This window comes from Scyliorhinus torazame, chromosome 3 (assembly GCF_047496885.1).
Source record: "Scyliorhinus torazame isolate Kashiwa2021f chromosome 3, sScyTor2.1, whole genome shotgun sequence".
NCBI classification, from domain to species: domain Eukaryota; kingdom Metazoa; phylum Chordata; class Chondrichthyes; order Carcharhiniformes; family Scyliorhinidae; genus Scyliorhinus; species Scyliorhinus torazame.
In genome coordinates this window covers 341,974,362-341,994,066 of record NC_092709.1, presented here as the reverse complement: position 1 = coordinate 341,994,066, position 19,705 = coordinate 341,974,362, and the positions used below count along the sequence as shown (strand labels likewise).

At 48.0% G+C, this 19,705-nt stretch overlaps 1 protein-coding gene across 4 annotated transcripts in view; it reads left to right on the top strand.

The window, feature by feature from the left end:
• sema4f (sema domain, immunoglobulin domain (Ig), transmembrane domain (TM) and short cytoplasmic domain, (semaphorin) 4F) overlaps positions 1-11,997 on the top strand; it is a 352,651-nt gene extending 340,654 nt beyond the window's left edge. For 3 of the 4 annotated variants that reach the window (XM_072497723.1, XM_072497726.1, XM_072497725.1), the window contains 2 exons: positions 1,232-1,296; positions 8,142-11,997. In XM_072497723.1, coding sequence (XP_072353824.1) covers positions 1,232-1,296; positions 8,142-8,761 — 685 coding nt within the window. In that variant the 3' untranslated portion in view covers positions 8,762-11,997. The remainder of the gene's footprint in view (positions 1-1,231; positions 1,297-8,141) is intronic. The other variant, XM_072497724.1, reaches the window with a different exon arrangement.
• The last annotated feature ends 7,708 nt before the right edge of the window (positions 11,998-19,705 follow it).

Below are 19,705 nucleotides of genomic sequence, written 5' to 3'. Positions count from 1 at the left end.
TTGTGTTATATTTTATGGGCATTACTTTTATGTTGGGAAATTATTCCATCAAACTATACAGCTTTCCCCCCAAACATCACCCATTAACTGGGTGGAAAGAACTAAAAACCAAGTTCCCTGGCGGGAGCCACCGTGTGTGTGACTGCTCACGACATAGCCGCCACTGGAAGTCGGTGGTCAGTTTTTTTTTGATATTGAGGCAACTGATGTTAAAGAGCTTTCCTTCCAGACAGTATTTAACATGGACACCAGAGAGCAGGTGAATTGCCATGGTCAGGTAGATTGTGGGCTGCATTCTCCAGTACCCCAGCCGTGTGTTTCTCGGTGGCACAACGTTCGCTGGCGGCGGGATTCTATACTCCCGCTGCTTGTCAATGGGATTTCTCATTGAAGCCACTCCACTCCGCCAGGAAACCTATGGGTAGGGGTATGCTGCCGCCGGGAACAGAGAATCCCAAAGGCCGGAGGATTCAGGCCTGTATATCGTGTGGGGGCTATCTCACAGCCTTGGCTGAATCCCGGTCTGCATTTTAAAGGTGTCTGTTTTAGATATCCCACTCAAGATGGTTGCAGACACATCATGAAGCAATTGCAGGAGGGGACAGATGGACTGCAGCAAATCAACTGCCACCTCAGAGAGAGGATTGGATGGGTTGGATAGAGAGAAACTATTTCCTCATGTTAAGGAATCCAGAAATAGGGGACGCAGTTGTGAAATTAGAGCAAGACTTTTCAAGAGTGAAATCAGGAATCAAACACTTCACAACTGAAAGGAACTTCAGTTGGAACTTTCAAAACTGATCGCAAGATTTATTTTCAGAAAGATTATCAACACCAAACGAGCCAAGGTGGGTAAGTGGAATTGACGTCCAGATCAGCCATGGTGTGTTGAGTGTTGCAACAGGCTTCTGGTGCTGAAAGGCCCACTCCTTTTTCTATGTAGAATGCAACAGCTAACTGTGAGCCCAACAGCCCTCCCTGGTTCAGATGTTGTTTCAGAGTTACAGCTTTTCATTCAAATTATCTTTCAAAAGTACATTAAAAATTTTAGGGCTGTCCACATTGCACGTCAAAACATTTGGTTATAAATTCCTGTATCCACATGTATAGTTGAACACTATTGCCCTGAATCATGTTTTGATATAGAATTGAGACTATTTTATATACAACTGATAATTATTGCACTCTATTATTGCACTCTGTTAAAAACAAAATAATTTTGCTTCTTCAGTAGGATGGTGCAAGATGTGGAATATGATCACCCACAGACTAATACCTTGTGTAAATCTGATAAAGGTACGTTTGATAAGTCACACACCCCTTCAATGCCGGGGGTGGATTTTCAAAATCCTGCTCCTTTCTCCTGACGGTGTTAAAGTTGATAATTTACAGCAAAGTCCCACAAATAGTATAGTCGCCTAAATCCCAGATGACCATTCGCTGCTTTCCCCTTTGTTGTGGAGAGCTGACTGGTGGTCATATGACCATAACACACAGGAGCAGAAGTAGGCCACTCGGCCCATCGAGTCTGCTCCTACATTCAATCATGACTGATATTTTCTCATCCCCATTCTCCTGCCTTCTCCCCATAACCCCTGATCACCTTATTAATCAAGAACCTATCTATCTCTGTCTTCAAGACACTCCGTGATTTGGCCTCTACAGCCTTCTGCGGCAAAGAGTTCCACAGATTCACCACTCTCTGGCTGAAGAAATTCCTCCTCATCTCTGTTTTAAAGGATCGTCCCTTTAGTCTGAGATTGTGTCCTCTGGTTCTAGTTTTTTCTACAAGTGGAAACATCCTCGCCACGTCCACTCTATCCAGGCCACGCAGTATTCTGTAAGTTTCAATAAGATCCTCCCTCATCCATCTAAACTCCAAAGTGTACAGACCCAGATTCCTCAACCGTTCCTCTAATGTCAAGTTCTTCATTCGAGGGATCATTCTTGTGAACCTCCTCTGGACCCTTTCCAAGGCCAGCACATCCTTCCTTGGATACGGGGCCCAAAACTGCCCACAATACTCCAAATGACCAGAGCCTAATTTAGCCTCAGAAGTACATCCCTGCTCTTGTATTCTAGCGCTCTCGACATGAATGCTAACATTGCATTTGCCTTCTGAACTGCCGACTGAACCTGCACGCTAATCTTAAGAGAATCGTGAACAAGGGCTCCCAAGTCGCTTTGTGCTTCTGATTTCCAAAGATCTTCCCATTTAGAAAATAGTCTCTGCCTCTATTTCTCCTTCCAAAGTGCATAACCTCACACTTTTCCACATTGTATTCCAACTGCCACTTCTTTGTCCACTCTCCTAGCTCGTCCAAACCCTTCTGCAGCCCCCTTGATTTCTCAATACTACCTGTCCCTCTACAGATCTTTGTATCATCTGCAAACTTAGCAACAGTACCTTCAGATCATTAATGTATATTGTGAAAAGTTGTGGTCCCAGCACTGACCCCTGCTGAACACCATTAGTCACCGGCTGCCATCCTGAAAAAGACCCCTTTATCCCCACTCTCTGCCTTCTGACATTCAGCCAATCCTCTATCCATGCTGGGATCTTACCCTTAACACCATGTGCTCTTAACTTATTTAACAATCTCATATGCAGCACCTTGTCAAAGGCCCTCTGGACATCTAAATCAATCATGTCCATTGGTTCTCCTTTGTCTAATTTCCTTGTTACTTCCTCAAAGAACTCTAACAGATTTGTCAGACATGACCTCCCCTTGACAAAGCCATGCTGACTCAGTCCTATTTTATCATGCACTTCCAAGTACTCCGCTATCTCATCTTTAATAATGGACTCTAAAATCTTACCAATGGCCGAAGTCAGGCTAACCGGCCTACAATTTCCCATCTTCTGCCTCCCTCCCTTCTTAAACAGTGGTGTTACATTAGCTACTTTCCAGTCCTCGGGGACCCATCCTGCCTCCAGTGAATCCTGAAAGATCATCACCAATGCCTCCACAATCTCCTGAGCTATCCCTTTTGGAACCCTGGGTGTAGTCCATCCGGTCCAGGTGATTTATCCACCTTCAGACCTTTCAGTTTCCCCAGAACCTTCTCCTTAGTAATGGTCACTGCACTCACCTCTGCCCCCTGATTCCCCTGGAGCTCTGGCATCCCACTGGTGTCTTCCACTGTGAAGACTAATGCAAAGTAACTATTCAGTTCACCTGCCATTCTTTGTTTCCTATTATTACTTCTCCAGCCACATTTTCCAGTGGTCCAATGTCTATTTTTGCCTCTCTCTTACCAATTATATATTGAAAAAAACTCTTCCTATCTTCCTTTATATTACTAGCTAGCTTGCACTCTTACTTCATCTTCTCCCCCCCTTATTGCTTTTTTAGTTGTCCTCTGCTTGCTTTTAAAGGCTTCCCAATCCTCTGGTTTCCCACTAATCCTCGCCACTTTGTATGCTTTTTCTTTAGCTTTTATGCTGTCCTTGACTTCCCTCGTCAGCCATGGATGCCTTGTTCTCCCCTTAGCATGTTTCCTCCACCTTGGGATGAAGTTCTGTTGTGCCTCCTGAATAACTCCCAAAACTCCTGCCATTGCTGTTCCACTGTCTTCCCTGCTAGTCTCCGTTTCCAATCAACTCTGGCCAGCTCCTCCCTCATGTCTCTGTAGTTTCCCTTATTTAATTGTAATACCGTTACATCTGATTGCAGCTTCTCCCTCTCAAACTGTAGGGTAAATTCTATCATATTGTGGTCACTGCTCCCTAAGGGTTCCATCTGCATTTCCTTTTGATAGGATACATATGCTTGGATATTTAGACCCCAGCCCTGATCCCCTTGCAGCCACATCTGTGATGCCCACAACATTGTAATGAACAATTTCAGTGTGCGCAACAAGCTCATTTACCTTGTTCCGTATACTGCGCGCATTTAGATACAACACCCTCAATCCTGCATTGACCACCTCCCTTTTCACACTTGTCACCTTTTTTGTTCTGCCTGAGGGTGTTGTTCTTTTATTTTGGTTCTCTATTTCCCCTTCGTTATTACACCTTCTAAGCTCACATTATGGTTCCCACCCCCCTGCCATACTAGTTTAAATCCTCCCGAATGAATCTAGCAAACCTCCCAGCCAGGATATCAGTGCCCCTCCAGTTTAGATGCAACCAGTCCTCCTTGTACAGGTCCCACTTGCCCCAGAAGAGATCCCAATGGTCCAAAAATCTGAAACCCTCCCTCCTACACCACCGGTTTAGCCACGTGTTTCACTGCACTATCGTCCTATTTCTAGCCTCACTGGTATGTGGCACAGGGAGTAATCCTGAGATTACAGCCCTGGAAGTCCTGCTTTTTAGCTTACTGCCTGACTCCCTGAACTTCTTCTGCGGGACCTCATCATTCTTCTTGCCTATGTCGTTAGTACCTATGTGTACTACGACCTCTGGCTGTTCACCCTCCCCCTTCAGGATGTCCTGTGTTCGTTTAAACATTTAACCTGAGGGTCACCACACCTCAGGCAAGGAACAAGGTTGAGAAGGTTCATGAATAACCTCAGTCAGTACGGGAATTGAACCCACGCTCTGCATCATAAACCAGCTGTCGAGCCAAGTGAGTTAAACCGGCCCCCACTTGTATCCACAAAGAGTAAAGTGATACTGACTAGATCATCTTTGTTTTTGACGGATAAATGATGCCCAAGACTCAAAGAGAAGTTGCTAGTTGTACTTGAATGTATACCTGAAAAAACAGAGGTATCCTTTGGTTTAATGTCCTATCTGAAAGACAGTACCTTGGAGAACTGCTGCCAGTGCACAGTGGTGGCAGGGTGATATGGAGCCCACAGGTGGAGGCATGTGCTCCAGTTAACCAAACTGTTCTGTCTTCAGTGGTGTTAAGCTGAATGAATGTTGCAGCAGCTTCACCCTTTTAAGCAAGTGATAAATATTTCACCAAACTTCTGACTTGAGCCACAGACCATTGTCCATGTGTACACCAGATGAAAATTTCATTGTAGCTCTAATAAATGTTGAACGGGATTCAACTGCAACAGTGCTAATAGACTGCCAATGGGGAGAAGCTTTCAGTGATCAACTAGGACTGACGATGCCTGGCATTTGTTTTATTATCACATGTCTGTGAATGTTTATAATGGTCACTTTGTAGTAGGCATAAATCACTTCTCAAAGTATATTCCATCTGCTGACACCATCCAACATCATTATGCCATAATACTTAAGCAAAAAACAGATGTCTGCAGAGTGCTGAGGCTGAGGTCCAAGTTAAAAGATTAAGCCAATCATTGTTTGTGTGTGAACTTCGGAGTACATGTTCCCGTGCAAGTCAATCTGACTTGGAACTAAATCACCGTTTCTTCACTGTCGCTGGGTCAAAATCCTGGAATTTCTCTTTCTAATACCGCATGGACTGCAGCAGTTCAAGAAGTTAGTTCATGACCATTTTCTCCAGAGCAACAAATGGCGACCTAGCCAGTGACGGCCACTTCCTGTGAAAGCATATTTTCTCGAGGTGTAGTGAAAATCTGGAACTTAGCGAGGCACAATTTCTCAGATGAGGGGCGGGATTCTCCCCTACCCGGCGGGGTGGGGGGTTCCGGCGTAATGGAGTGGCGGGAACCATTCCGGCGTCGGGTCGCCCCAAAGGTGCGGAAGTCTCCGCACCTTTAGGGGCCAAGCCCTCACCTTGAGGGGCTAGGCCCGCGCCGGATTGGTTTGCGCTCCGCCGGCTGGCGGGAAAGGCCTTTGGTGCCACGCCAGCCGGGGCCGAAAGGTCTTCGCCGGTCGACTCATGCGCGGGAGCGTCAGCGGCTGCTGATGTCATCCCCGCGCACGCGCGGGGGAGGGGGTCTCTTCTGCCTCCGCCATAGTGAAGACCATGGCGAAGGCGGAAGAAAAAGAGTGCCATCACGGCACAGGCCTGCCCGCGGATCGGTGGGCCCCGATCGCGGGCCAGGCCACCGTGGGGGCACCCCCCGGGGCCAGATCCCCCGCGCCCCCCCCCCCCCCCCCCCCCCCAGGACCCCGGAGCCCGCCCACGCCGCCTTGCCCCGCCGTTCAAAATGTGGTTTAATCCACGCCGGCGGGAGAGGGTTGACAGCGGCGGGACATCGGCCCATCGCGGGCCGGAGAATCGCCGGGGGTGGACCCGCCGACCGGCGCCCCCGCCGAATCTCTGGTGGCGGAGAATTCGGGACACGGCGGGGGCGGGATTCACGCCATCCCCCGGCGATTCTCCGATCCAGTGGGGGGTCGGAGAATCGCGCCCGTGGTGTTCTATGCATCATAAACTAGTGGGAAAGATCTGGAAGAGTAAACTTGCAGGGAAAAGACAGAAGTGTAAAACCGAAAGGTTAGATCAATTGGGGACTTCATTATTATAATGTGGAGATGCCGGCGTTGGACTGGGGTGAGCACAGTAAGAAATCTTACAAAACCAAGTTAAAGTCCAACAGGTTTGTTTCAAATCACGAGCATTCACCTGAGGAAGGAGCAGTGCTCCGAAAGCTAGTGTTTGAAACAAACCTGTTGGACTTTAACCTGGTGTTGTAAGACTTCTTACTGTTCATTATTATAGACTGGGGCAATAATGGTACGAAGGGAGAAAGGGGAAAGAGTTGCTGAAGTGTGTTCACAAAAATATTCTTGATCAGTATGACTTGAGCTGAATGAGGATGGGGACGTTGCTGCTTCTGTGAAAGGTGGTGAATCAAATTGATCAGCAGGGAAACATTTATGATGATCATAGTATCATAAAATTTCAGTTAAATATGGAAACGGGCAAGAAGAGATTAAGGAAGGACCTGTTTCAGTGAGATGAAAACCGATCTCTCCCCAATAAATTGGAATCAAAAATTCACAAGCAGAACAGATTTGAAACAATGGGCTGCTTTTAAAGAGGAGATGGTTTGCTTACAGTCGAGAGACATTCATTCCCATGAGGGGGTTAGGTAGGACAAGTAAAGCCCGAGTTCGCTGGATGACAAAACAAATAGAAATTGAAGTGGAAAAATGTCCTTTTAGGGAATGAAATCTACCACCCTTACCTTGTCTGGCCTACATGTGACTTCAGACCCACACAATGTGATTGACATTTAACAGCCCTCTGAAATGGTTTAGGAAGCCTTCTCGAGGGCAGCACGAGATGGTCAACAAATGCTGGTCTAACTGGCGATGCTCATGTCCATGAATGAATTAAAAATCAGTGCCCTCGATAGATGTCAGATTGATAATATAAGTGAGTAGTTGGTTGAAAAAGTTCAGTACAGGAGTAAAAAAGAAGCGAAAAGGTGACAAAGTGTATGAGAGGAGACTGGTGATCAACATAAAAGGGAATCTAAAAGTATTGTAGGTCGGTAATTATCCTTATTTAAGAGGAATTGGAGGCATCTCTCCATTTTGGAAAGACAATTAGTTACATAACTTGAGATGTATCACTCCACATCCAGCATGGGACAGGCAAAGAGGCAGGTCCTGAGTCTACCTCAGCTGGAACAGGAGTTGAACCTGCACTGGTGGCATTATTCTGAACCACACTCGAGTCAACTAAGCTAATCCTTCCATCCTGTCGCCATTTAATTATTTTATGATTTAAACCCAAAGCATTGTCCGTCTGGCAGTGGATTTAAATAATAATTTTATGGTATTTTTTTATTTTTCAAGATTTTCTCCTGGCACAAAGCTATCCAGGGCTGAGAAGTTTGATTAATTGGTGTTCCTGCCTCTGGGATCAATGTCTGTCCCTTCACCACTGGCTAACTGGCGCACTGTGTACTATTGACATGACACATTGCTGTAATTTCCTCACTTATCACTTTCAACAAAGACATTGAAACAGTTGAGATTGTCATTAAAGGTCCTACAGCACTATTGGAAGAAGTGCAGCAGATTTGTCCCTGGTGTCCTGATTAATATTCATCCTTCAACCAGTATCACAGCTAGAAATGATCTGTTTGTTATTTCACTGCTATTTGAGACCGTGCTGTATGTATTTCCTGCATTACAACATTGGCTGTAAAGCTATGTTGACTCCATTCACTTTTTCTCTATACTTTCATAATCCTCTTTTTCACTGCTTCAATTTAGAACTTTGCCATTTTTCATCTCCACATGTGAAAGTTAAAGCCCAATCATGTCTATAAAGTTTTTATTTGTTTTCCAGGCTTGGCACCCGTGGCAAAGGTGGTACCAGCGGTGAATGGGATCACAGTTTTCCTTCAGTGCGAACCCAGTTCCGCCTGGTCAACCTGTCACTGGATAACACCTCATGGAACCTTGAGTAACAATGACAAAGCTGGAGGAATTAGCATGACAGCTGCTCAAGACAACCTGGGTGATTATAAGTGCATGTGTGTTGAAGACAAAGTGCAGGCTTTAAAAGGTTTCTACAGCCTGGAGTTTGGTCCTTCTGCTGATCCTATGAAGGATACAAATTCTGTCAGTTATTTCCTGATGTTTTTCTTCCTGGTCCTTGGCGTTATTCTCGGTGCCATTGCCTACAGGTTTGGTCACCCGAGGTGCAGCAACAAAAAAGCGTCAAAGAACGACCATAAGGGGAATTATACAGAAGCAGCCGGGGGAGGCACGGTTCCCAGTTTGGGCTCCACTGATGAAATCCGGCCCTTGACCATCAGCCAGAAGAGCGAATCAGGTTTAAATGGAACCAGTGAAAAAGAGGAGGATTATGAAAGTATGGAAAAAGAAGTGAATGGAGTCAACATAGCCTCTTCGAGAAACCACACTCTTTCTATCATATCGTGCCAGGATGAAACCTCAATTTAAACACTGGCAGACTGGCACCTTTAAAGAATATGGCCCAAGATAGCAGTCAAGCACCTGCTTTACAAAAAATACCTGTCTTTTATATGGTTGCGTGCATGGTCTTGCTTTAAATTCTGTCCACATGTCAGAAGGTAGAAGAGTTTTGGGATCCATCAGTGGCCCTCGCTCAGCATCGTTGTTTATCACGTCAGCTTCATGCATGCCTGGCAAACAGTTCTCACTAATGGAGCAGAGGAGAAGGCAATACCATTTTATTTGCAACTGCACTGTTTCAGACAGTGTGATGGCATTATGTGACGTTTTATCCTTCTGAGGACTACCCAAGTTGCCAATTTTAGTTTATGCCAAATCTTAAGAACTTGAATTGTTTGATCCTGTGAATAAATGTATATATTATTTTTAAAAGATGGAAGCTATTGAATGCTCAGGCCTATAGGTTCCGGAAGGGACCTCTGCTCCATACCACGCTTATTGATCTCAGTCCAGGATGTCACTGAGGACCTCAAGCAGAGTAAATATCAGTCCAGGATTCCTGCTTCTTTCATTGCTTGATGCTTGTAGATGTGACAATAGGTCAAGACCAATTTTGAATGCCCTGCTAACGGTCAGTTAATTCTCAGAGCTATGGAAAAAGATTGGGATAGTGGGATTAATTACATCGCTCTTTCAAAGAACCAGCATGGGCATGACCGGTCGGTTGACCTTCTCCTGTGATATATCATTCGATATTCCATTTAGGTTTACACATGAAACAGTGACCACTAATGCAAAGTATTGTTGAACAACCCCACATGCAGGGATTCACACTGCAAAAGGAATCAGCACCTTGCAGTTAGGAGAATGAATAGAAGTGAAAAATGAAAATTACCACTAGTACTCAACATGTTAAGACTGCTGATTTCGTGGGATTGCCGAAGACTTATTACGGGTTAAAACGTACAAAGCTTTGGTTGTTGAGATGCATGCTTACCGCCACAACCACGTGATCTGAAACAAACTTGGCCAACTTGTCACATGGAGGAGGACTGCTGCTGTGTATAGCACACCATCCCCAGTTTTTAAGCCTGCTGATTTTTGATATTTAGTGATTGTTGTGTTATTGCTGTACTCCGTTTTAAGTATTGCTCGTGTTTTGTACATATCCACTTTGGTTCACTGGTGACATTCCAGTGCATTCTAATTGCAGTGAAAACTGGGGTGAAATGTTGGTCGATGCGCTGCACAATGTATCAATTTTGTCCATTGCCACAGGTTTAATTAGGAGACCTGTAAGTTCAAGGCGTTATCACTGCTGTCTCTAAGCTTATTTAGTGCGAAGGGACGATTCACACTTAAACCCATAAAATACCCTTTATGTTTGATGTTCTTAATTCTTCAGCTCATATTGCTCCTACCAGTGATTGACCTGTAACCACCAAACTTGGGTCATTTTAACTTTGCATTACTGTCCACAATACGCAATATTGAAATGGCTCTTCGTTGTATGCCCAGCCTAATATTCACTTCCATTAATTTTAATGGACAGGCAGGATATATACTGCCTGAACCTGTAAAAAATTCATCTACAGAATGTGGGCATTGCTGGCTCGGCCAACATTTATTGCCCATCCCTAATTGCCCTTGAGAAGATGGTGGTGAGTTGCATTCTTGAACTGCTGCAGTCCCTGAGATGTAGCTACACCCACAGTGCTGTTAGGGAGGGAGTTCCAGAATTTTGATCCTGTGGCAGTGAACGAACAGTGATTATTTCCTAGAGAGGGTGGTGAGTGTCTTGGAGAGGAACCTCCAGATGGTGGTGTTCCCAGGCTGCCCTTGTCCATCTGGATGACAGAGATCATGGGTGGAAATCACCATCCCGCCAGCCCCATTTTCCAGTGCGGTGTGCCCCTGCCAGCAGCGGGATTCTCCATTCCCATTGGGGTTTCCTATTGTGGGCCACCCCACGCCATCGGGAAACACGCGGGCTGAGCACGCTGCAAACGGGATGGAGGATCCCGCCAACGGATAATCCCGCAGCATGGGTTTGGAAGATGCTGTCGAAGGAGCCTTGGTGAGTTCCTGCAGTGCATCTTATCGATGGTACACATTATTGTTTTCATTTATTGATAGTGGAGGGAGTGAAAGTTTGTGGAAGGGTGCCAATCAAACAGGCTGCTTTGTCCTGGATGGTGTTGCACTCCTTCAGTGTTATTAGAGCTGCACTCATCCAGGACTAATCCCCATGTTGCCTGTTTGACGCCACATGCCAAAGTTAAAATCAGCCCTTTGTCTTTTCCAATTCAAAACACTCATTTCAAATGAAATAACTCCGAAGAACAGAGTGGGAAACTTTAATGTTGAGGTGTTCGTTTCACAGCTGAAGTAGGTGTAATGTGAAAACTGCACAGACATCCTGGAATGCATGGGCTGATATCAAACGGCTAGTGTGACAGTACTGCACACTTTAAATGCAGCTCTCTTGACAACACTGGTGTCTGTCCTCTCATCCCTATCAGTATTCTGTAAACAACCTGAGCCTTTCCAGTATTGCTGTTTGTGAATTTTGATGTTTCAGTCTATTTGATGTGGATTAAAGGTTTAAAATTGATGGGAAGAGGAGAGGGTGGGGGGGATGTGGGAGGAGGGATACTGAGCTTTCTTGATGGTTAGAGGGTAGACGCACCTCCTGGACGGATCTGACCCACAAGAAGGAAAGCAATAGGTTACAGTTGTCAACTGAGATAGCAGTATGGACGTGGATTTCAGTCCATTATCTGAGCTGGAAGATGTGCGGGTGTGTACGTGGGATCAAGGCAGGATAACTCATGCACAGTGATGCATTCCATGGATCAAGAGCCGACCAAAGCTTGCTGCATAAGCTCTGGAATGATGATTGGGTGCATGAACAAATTACTGGAGGGTTCTGCCACTTGGAACAACAGTTCAAACGAGGTTGGTGTCTTCGCAAGAGGAGAGTGAGGGTGTGGGGATTAATGCTTAGGATTCCTGAAACCTGAGGTTATTACTGCCTTTTTACACATAACGGTTTCTGTTTGTTACACTTACATTATACATTTGTTTTAGATAATTATCTACCCGACTCATCCCAGAGTGCTGCATTGCACACTATGCACATCTTCAGTGCAGTGGTGGAGCAGTGTGCAGTAGCAGAATGATGAGGAAGGTAATGTTTATTACTCGTGAATGTACAAATTCTCAGTCTTCACTTTTTTTTTAATAAACATTTTATTGAGGTATTTTTTGGTATAACAACACAATGTACATGAAACTATAAACATAGTGCAAAAGCCATCTCCCTCCCTTACAGATCACACCTTAATTAACCCCCTATTCTAAGCTAAACTAACCCCCCTCCTTTGCTGACGATTAATTTTCCGCGAAGAAGTCGACGAGCGGTTGCCACCTCCGGGCGAACCCTAACAGTGACTCTCTCAAGGCGAACTTGATTTTCTCCAAACAGAGAAAGCTAGCCATGTCCGATAGCCAGGTCTCCGACTTTGGGGGCTTTGAGTCCTCCAAGTTAATTGTATCCGTTTCCAGGCTACCAGGAAGCAAAGGCCAGAAGGTCTGCCTCTTTCTCCTCCTGGATTCCCGGGTCTTCCGACACCCTGAAAATCGCCACCTCAGCGCTACCCTTGTTTTTAACACCGTGGACATGACATCCGCAAACCCCTGCCAGAATCCCCTGAGCTTCGGTCATGTCCAGAACATGTGAACATGGATTGCTGGTGCTCCTGCACATTTGCACACCTGTCTTCCACCCCAAAGAATCTGCTCATCCGGGCCACTGTCATGTGAGCCCAGTGAACGACCTTAAATTGTATCAGGCTGAGCCTGGGACATGTTGTGGATTCATTGAGTCTACTCAACGCGTCCGCCCATAGACCATCCTTTATCTCTCCTCCACACTCCTCCTCCCACTTGCGCTTCAGCTCTCGATCTGCGTCTCCTCTGATCCCATAAGTTCCTTGTAAATGTCCAAGATGCTCCCTTCTCCAACCCACCCTCTGGAAACTACCCTGTCCTGAATCCCCCTTAGCGGTAGGAGCGGGAAGGTTGACACCTGTTTACGTAGGAAGTCCCGCACCTGCAGATACCTGAATTTGTTTCCCCTCGCCAACCCAAACTTCTCCTCCAGCGCCCTCATGCTCTGAAAGCTTCCCTCTACAAACATATCCCCCATCCTCTCAATCCCTGCTCTCCACCATATCCGGAACCCCCCATCCATACTTCCCGGGGCAAACCAGTGATTATTACAGATTGGGGACCAGACCGATGCTCCCTCTGCTCCCACATGTCTCCTCCATTGCCCCCAGACTCTCAGGGCTGCCACCACCACGGGGTTGGTGGAGTACCGTGCCGGCGGGAACGGCAGAGGCGCAGTTACCAACGCCCCCAAACTGGTGCCCTTGCATAAAGCCGCCTCCACACGTGCCCATGCTGACCCCTCCCCGACCACCCACTTCCTGATCATGGCTATATTCGCCCCCAATATAGAACAAAGAAAAGTACAGCACAGGGACAGGCCCTTAGGCACTCCAAGCCTGTGCCGACCATGCTGCCCGTCTAAACTAAAATCTTCTACACTTTCTGGGTCCGTATCCCTCTATTCCCATCCTATTCATGTATTTGTCAGGATGCCCCTTAAATGTCACTATCATCCCTGCTTCCACCACCTCCTCCGGCAGCTCGTTCCAGGCACCCACTACCCTCTGTGTAAAAAAAACTTGCCTCATAAATCTTCTCTAAACCTTGCCCCTCACACTTTAAACCTATGCCCCCTAGTAATTGACCCCTCTAACCTGGGGAAAAGTCTCTGTCCACTCTGTCTATGCCCCTCATTATTTTGTAGACCTCTATCAGGTCGCCCCTCAACCTCCGTCGTTCCAGTGAGAAAATACCAAGTTTATTCAACCTCTCCTCATAGCTAATGCCCTCCATACCAGGCAACATCCTGGTAAATCTCTTCTGCACCCTCTCTAAAGCCTCCACATCCTTCTGGTAGTGTGGCAACCAGAATTGAACACTACTCTCAAGTGTGGCCTAAGGTTCTATACAGCTGCAACATGACTTGCCAATTCTTATACTCAATGCCCCAGCCAATGAAGGCAAGCATGCCGTATGCCTTCTTGACTATCTTCTCCACCTGTGTTGCCTCTTTCAGTGACCTGTGAACCTGTACACCTACATCTCCCTTGACTGTCGATACTCGAGGGTTCTACCATTCACTATATTCCCTACCTGTATTAGACCTTCCAAATTAGACCTCGCATTTGTCCGGATTAAACTCCATCTGCCATCTCTCCGCCCAAGTCCCCAAACGATCTAAATCTTGCTTTATCCTCTTGACAGTCCTCATCGCTATTTGCAATTCCACCAACCTTTGTGTCGTCCGCAAACTTACTAATCCAAATCATTTATATATACTACGAACAGCAAAGGTCCCTGCGGAACACCACTAGTCACAGCCCTCCAATCAGAACATTGCTACTCTTTGCCTTCTATGACCTAGCCAGTTCTATATCCATCTTGCCAGTTCACCTCTGATCCCGTGTGACTTCATCTTTTGTACCAGTCTGCCAAGAGGGACCTTGTCAAAGGCTTACTGAAGTCCATATAGACAACATCCACTGCCCTACTGCATCAATCATCTTTGTAACCTCCTCGAAAAACTCTATCAAGTTCGTGAGACACGACCTCCCCTTCACAAAACCGTGCTGCATCCAAACCCGGCCACCAGGCAGAGCTTCTCACCAAGATCTTCATTTTGGACCGTCTGGGATGTCTATTGTGAAGGTCCTTCAACACGATAACCTGCCGCTTGGCCGGGACAACAATCCTAATGCCCCACAGGAGGATACCATCTTCTATTGTCAACTTCCAACAATTTCAAGGAGAAACCCTTCAACTCCCCAGGGAGCAGTCACTGCTGCCCACCGTGTAGCACCAGATGTCACACCTTGGCAAGTACAGGTCGGTTTGCATCCAGTCACGAACACACGAGGCCAGAGACGGGCAAGGAGTTAACTCGCTGGGCCAACGTCCTGGAACTTCCTCACAGCACTGTGGATGTACTTACACCACAGGGACTGCAGTGGTTCAAGAAGGCAGCCCACTGCCACATTCTCAAGGGCAATTAGGGATGGACAGTAAATGCTGGCCTAGCCAGCGACCGCCCGCATCTTGCAAATTAATTTTTTTTAAAGGTGGGTCTATGTGCAGAAGGAGGCCATTCAGCTCATTAGGTCTGCCCCGACCCTCTGAAAGAAATGAAATTAAATGAAAAAATGAAAATTGCTTATTGCCACAAGTAGGCTTCAATGAAGTTACTGTGAAAAGCCCCTAGTCGCCACATTCCGGCACCTGTTCGGGGAGGCTGGTACGGGAATTGAACTGTGCTGCTGGTCTGCCTTGGTCTGCTTTAAAAGCCAGCGATTTAGCCCAGTGTGCTAAACCAGCCCCTACATGAGCACACTACCTGGGCCCACACCCACCCACCCTATCCCCATAACCTCACTTAACCTACAAATCTTTGGACACTGAGGGGTAATTGAGCATGGCCAATCCACCTAACCTGCACATCTTTGGACTGTGGGAGGAAACCAGAGCAGCCGGAGGAAACCCACGCAGATACGGAGAGAAAGTGCAAACTTCACGCAGTCACCCGAGGCTGGAATCACTGGCGCTGTGAGGCAGCAGTGCTAACCACTGTGCCACATTGCCACAATTGAAGCAAGTCTTCACTATTCGTGTCCTCAGATCCTCTTGTGATAACATACTGTTGCCTTCCTAATTGCTCGCTGCACCTGAATGTTAGCATTGAGTAATTTATTGACAACGACACCCAGCGTCTTTTGTACACTTTCTAGTATCTCGCCATCTAAGAAATAATTCACATCTGTTTCTCCTACCAGAGTGGTTAACTTCAGATTTTTCCACATTATATCCCATTTGCTGTGTTCTTGCCCACTCACTGATCTGACCAAATCCCCTTGAAGTTGCTTTGCATCACAAACTTAGAAATAAGGGGCTGTAATTTCCTCCTGTGGTAATTAGTGTCAGGTTGCCACTCTGTACCAACTTACCTGAGCCAAATTCATTCTGATCGCCCAACTTTCCTAACTTAAGCCGGGGCAAGATCCAGGCAGCGCAGCTATCCATGAGGCCCAATGTTGAAGTCACTTCAGATCCCAGAAGTGGCCAAGCTCAATCAACCGGCACATCAGGCGCTGGCACTCCTCAGCACACTCATCAGCCCCACTGCAGGGGACTAGCAGAGCTCAACCCAAACAAAGAACTCATGCACCCTGGCCTTTGGAACCCTCCCTAGCACACAGCCCTTCAGGACCACGAGCTGTCTCCCAAGCACTGCCTGTGCAACGCACCCCTGCTCTCATCCATCCTGCCCCCAGCCAGGAAACTGACCAGCTCTCTGTCATGGCTTGTGAGTTACACCCAGGACCCACATCAAACTGCAGCCAAGCTCCCAGCAGAAGCACACTTCCCTTGCTCACCCCCTTCTGTAAGACATGCCCACATACAAGCCTCTAAGATTGATGGCAAACGGTGAACCTCTCCACCGCACCACCAATTGCCATCCTGCTGGTGGGAAAACACAGTCCACTGTTATGGGCCAGGGTTTAGAGAACCCCAAAGTGTATCATGGAGTTCACCTGACCCACAACTGTCAATAGATTGTGGTATGGGGAGCACACGGCCCACTCTACAGGTGTGGCACAGCAGAAATGGAAAAATATTTTTTAAAGCAGAACAATGTTTAGTCTATGAACTCAAAGTTAACCTTTTTAAAACATACAGTGAACATCTTCGCAACCATTAATTCCAATACAACCCCCAAAGAATACAACACTAAGTAATCCTTTAAGCTTTCCTTTTAACATCCATACGACTTAAAACACCTTTTACCAGAAGCACATCAGGTTAAAGTCACTACTGTTATTAGTTTTAAGTCACCAGGATCGATTTACAGTCTTTAGGTTACAGAGAGAGATTCATACACCTTCTGGCTGTGACTGCAGCTATCCAGCTCTGAAAACGAAACTAAGACACACCCTGCAGCAAACAGCCTAAAATGAAAGTAAAATGCTGGCAGACAGCCCAACTCCACCCACTCTCTGACATCACTGCAGTAGTAAACACCCATTTCTTAAAGGTAATCTCACTACAGATATTTATATACACACCCATTTATAAGCACCCATTTCATAAAGGTACTCTCACATGACACCACCCAGTGAGGAGACACAGTAGCCCACATTGGGGGGAAACAGAACAGGAGCCACAGAGCTATTGCTGACACGGGTTGCGGCAGCCACCCTGTTGATAGGGGCGGGTGGTAAGGATAGAGGATCCCACATCACAGGCCAGGTGCCATTCGTTGATGGGGACAGTGGTGCAGTGCGGGTGGCTACATATTGAAGGGGCAGGGTGAGGGTGTCTTTGGATAGTCAATGGAATACTCATATCGCTAACACACTCTAAACACTCGCCCCTTCCTGTAGAGGATGAATTTCAGAGTACAGCCAGCTTTACTGTCTGTCTATCTGGCTGCTGCTGCCGTTGCGGATGAATGGAGGCTGGAGGAGCAGGACCAGCTCCGGGAGGACCCTACATGAGAGGACACTGCCCCAGAAGAGCAGGGACAAACTGGTGAGCTCAGGTCAAAGCCTCCAATAGGCCGAGGAGGAAGTGCGAAGTAGGCCCCCAATCAGGGAACGTATATACCATTGGTGCCTGTCCTTCGAGGAGCTGCTGGAGCGCCCATGCTGCCGAAGACTTCAGCTAACCAGCAAGACCATTGGCTGCCTGTGCCTTATGGTGACGTACCTGGCATCGCAGGGTTTGGAGGAGGACACCCACCCCTGGTTGCTGTCAAGGTGATGGTCGTCCTGAACCTTCATGCCTCTGGATTATTCCAGGTCTCAAGCGGGGACCTGTGTGGAATTCCGCAAACGTTCACACATCTGCATTCACGCTGTTACAGATGTCCTATGTGCCGTGAACCAAACTATCACCTTCAATCTGGGCCAGACCCCCTAGGATGCTCGGGCAGCAGGATTCGCTGCCATCACTGGCGTGCCCAAAGTCCAGGGGGTGATTGATGGAACGCATGTTCCCCTTTGAGCACCAGGTTCATCAGCAGGTGCTCTTCATCAGTAGGAAGGGTTTCCACTCCTTGAATGTGCAGCTGGATTTGCGACCAACAGCTGCACATCATGCATGTCTGAGCCCGAAGACTTCCGGTTGCGGCGATGTGGAAGACTTCCGGTTGCGGCGATGCGGAGCTAAGCCGCACGAGTCGGCAGCTCCCGCTATTACGGACTTTCGGGCTCTCAACGGGAATCTTTTGAAGACACTCCGTGTGGGAAGGGAAGAGGGAGATCCCCCTTCATCGTTTATGGACTGGACCAGAAGCGAAACGGCCAAAAAAGCGGCGTTGGAGCAGCGGGAGAAGCGAGGGAAGAAAGACAAAATGGCGGCGGCTGGGAATAAAGTGGAATGCGGGCCGGAGCTGCAAGATTTCATCAAGCGCTGCTTCGAGGAGCTGCGGAAGGAGATGCTGGCGCCTATGCTGTCGGCGATTGAAGGACTAGGGATGACCCAGAAGGCCCACGAGGTAAAGATCCCGGAGGTGCAGAAAAAAGTCAATGAGAACGAGGACGAGATCCTGGGCCTGGCGGTGAGAGTTTAGGAGCACAAGGCGCTGCACAAAAGGTGGGCGGGAAGATTCGAAGACCTGGAGAACAGGTCGAGGAGAAAAAATCTTTGGATCCTGGGTCTCCCTGAAGGAGTGGAGGGGGCCGATGCCGGGGCTATATATGAGCACGATGCTCGAGTCGATGATGGGGGCGGAGGCCCCTTTGAGGCCTTTGGAGCTGGATGGGGCACACCGGGTGCTGGCGAGGAGGCCCAAGGCTAACTAGCTGCCAAGGGCAATTGTGGTGGGGCTTCACCGTTTCACGGACAGAGAGAGGGTCTTGAAATGGGCCAAGGAGCGGAGCAGCAGTTGGGACAATGTGGAGATCCGAATATACCCGGACTGGAGCACGGAGGTTGCAAAGAGGAGAGCGGGTTTCAACCGGGCCAAAGCGGTGCTGCACCGGAAAGAAGTGAGATTCGGAATGCTGCAGCCAGCGCGATTGTGGGTCACATACAAGGATCAGCACCATTATTTTCGAAAAGCCTGAAGAGGCGTGGACCTTTATTCAAACTGAAAAGTTGGACTCAAACTGAGGGTTTGTGAGGGTGGGGGGGATGTTTGATGGTTGTTGTATATAGGGTGTTAAACACACGCAGGAAATGTTACATGAGCTGGGGGAGAGAGGGGGATGACGATGGGGGAAAAGAGACAAGGCCGCAACAGGGACTGCGCCAGAGGGGGCGGGGTAGGCTTAGGAAAGCGCGGGTTTTCTTCCCGCGCCAGGGAAGAAAGGCGGGAGGGGGAATGGTGGCACACTGATTGGCAGATTCCCACACGGGGGGGGGGGTCAATGGGACGGCGGGGGAAGCCGGGGTCAGCAGGTGTCAGCTGACTTACGGGAGTGTTATGGGGGGAGCAAAAAAGCTAGACACGGGTCTAGTGGGTGGGAAGGGGGGGGGGGGGGGGGAAGGGTTGCTGCTGCACTGGTCGACGGGGAATGGGACACAGAAGAGGTGGTCGGGGCGGGGGTCTCCCGTCTGGGGGACTGGAGGGTAAGGGCGGCTCGGGCACGGGACTGGCCTAGAAAAGGAGATGGCTGGTTGGGGGGGGGGGGGGGGGTGGAAAACCCCCCCTGGCGGTAGGAAGCTTGATAATGGGTGGGGATTTTAATACGGTGTTGGACCCAGCACTGGATCGCTCCAGATCTAGGACCGGAAAGAGGCCGGCGGCGGCCAAGGTGCTCAGGGGGTTTATGGATCAGATGGGGGGAGTGGACCCGTGGA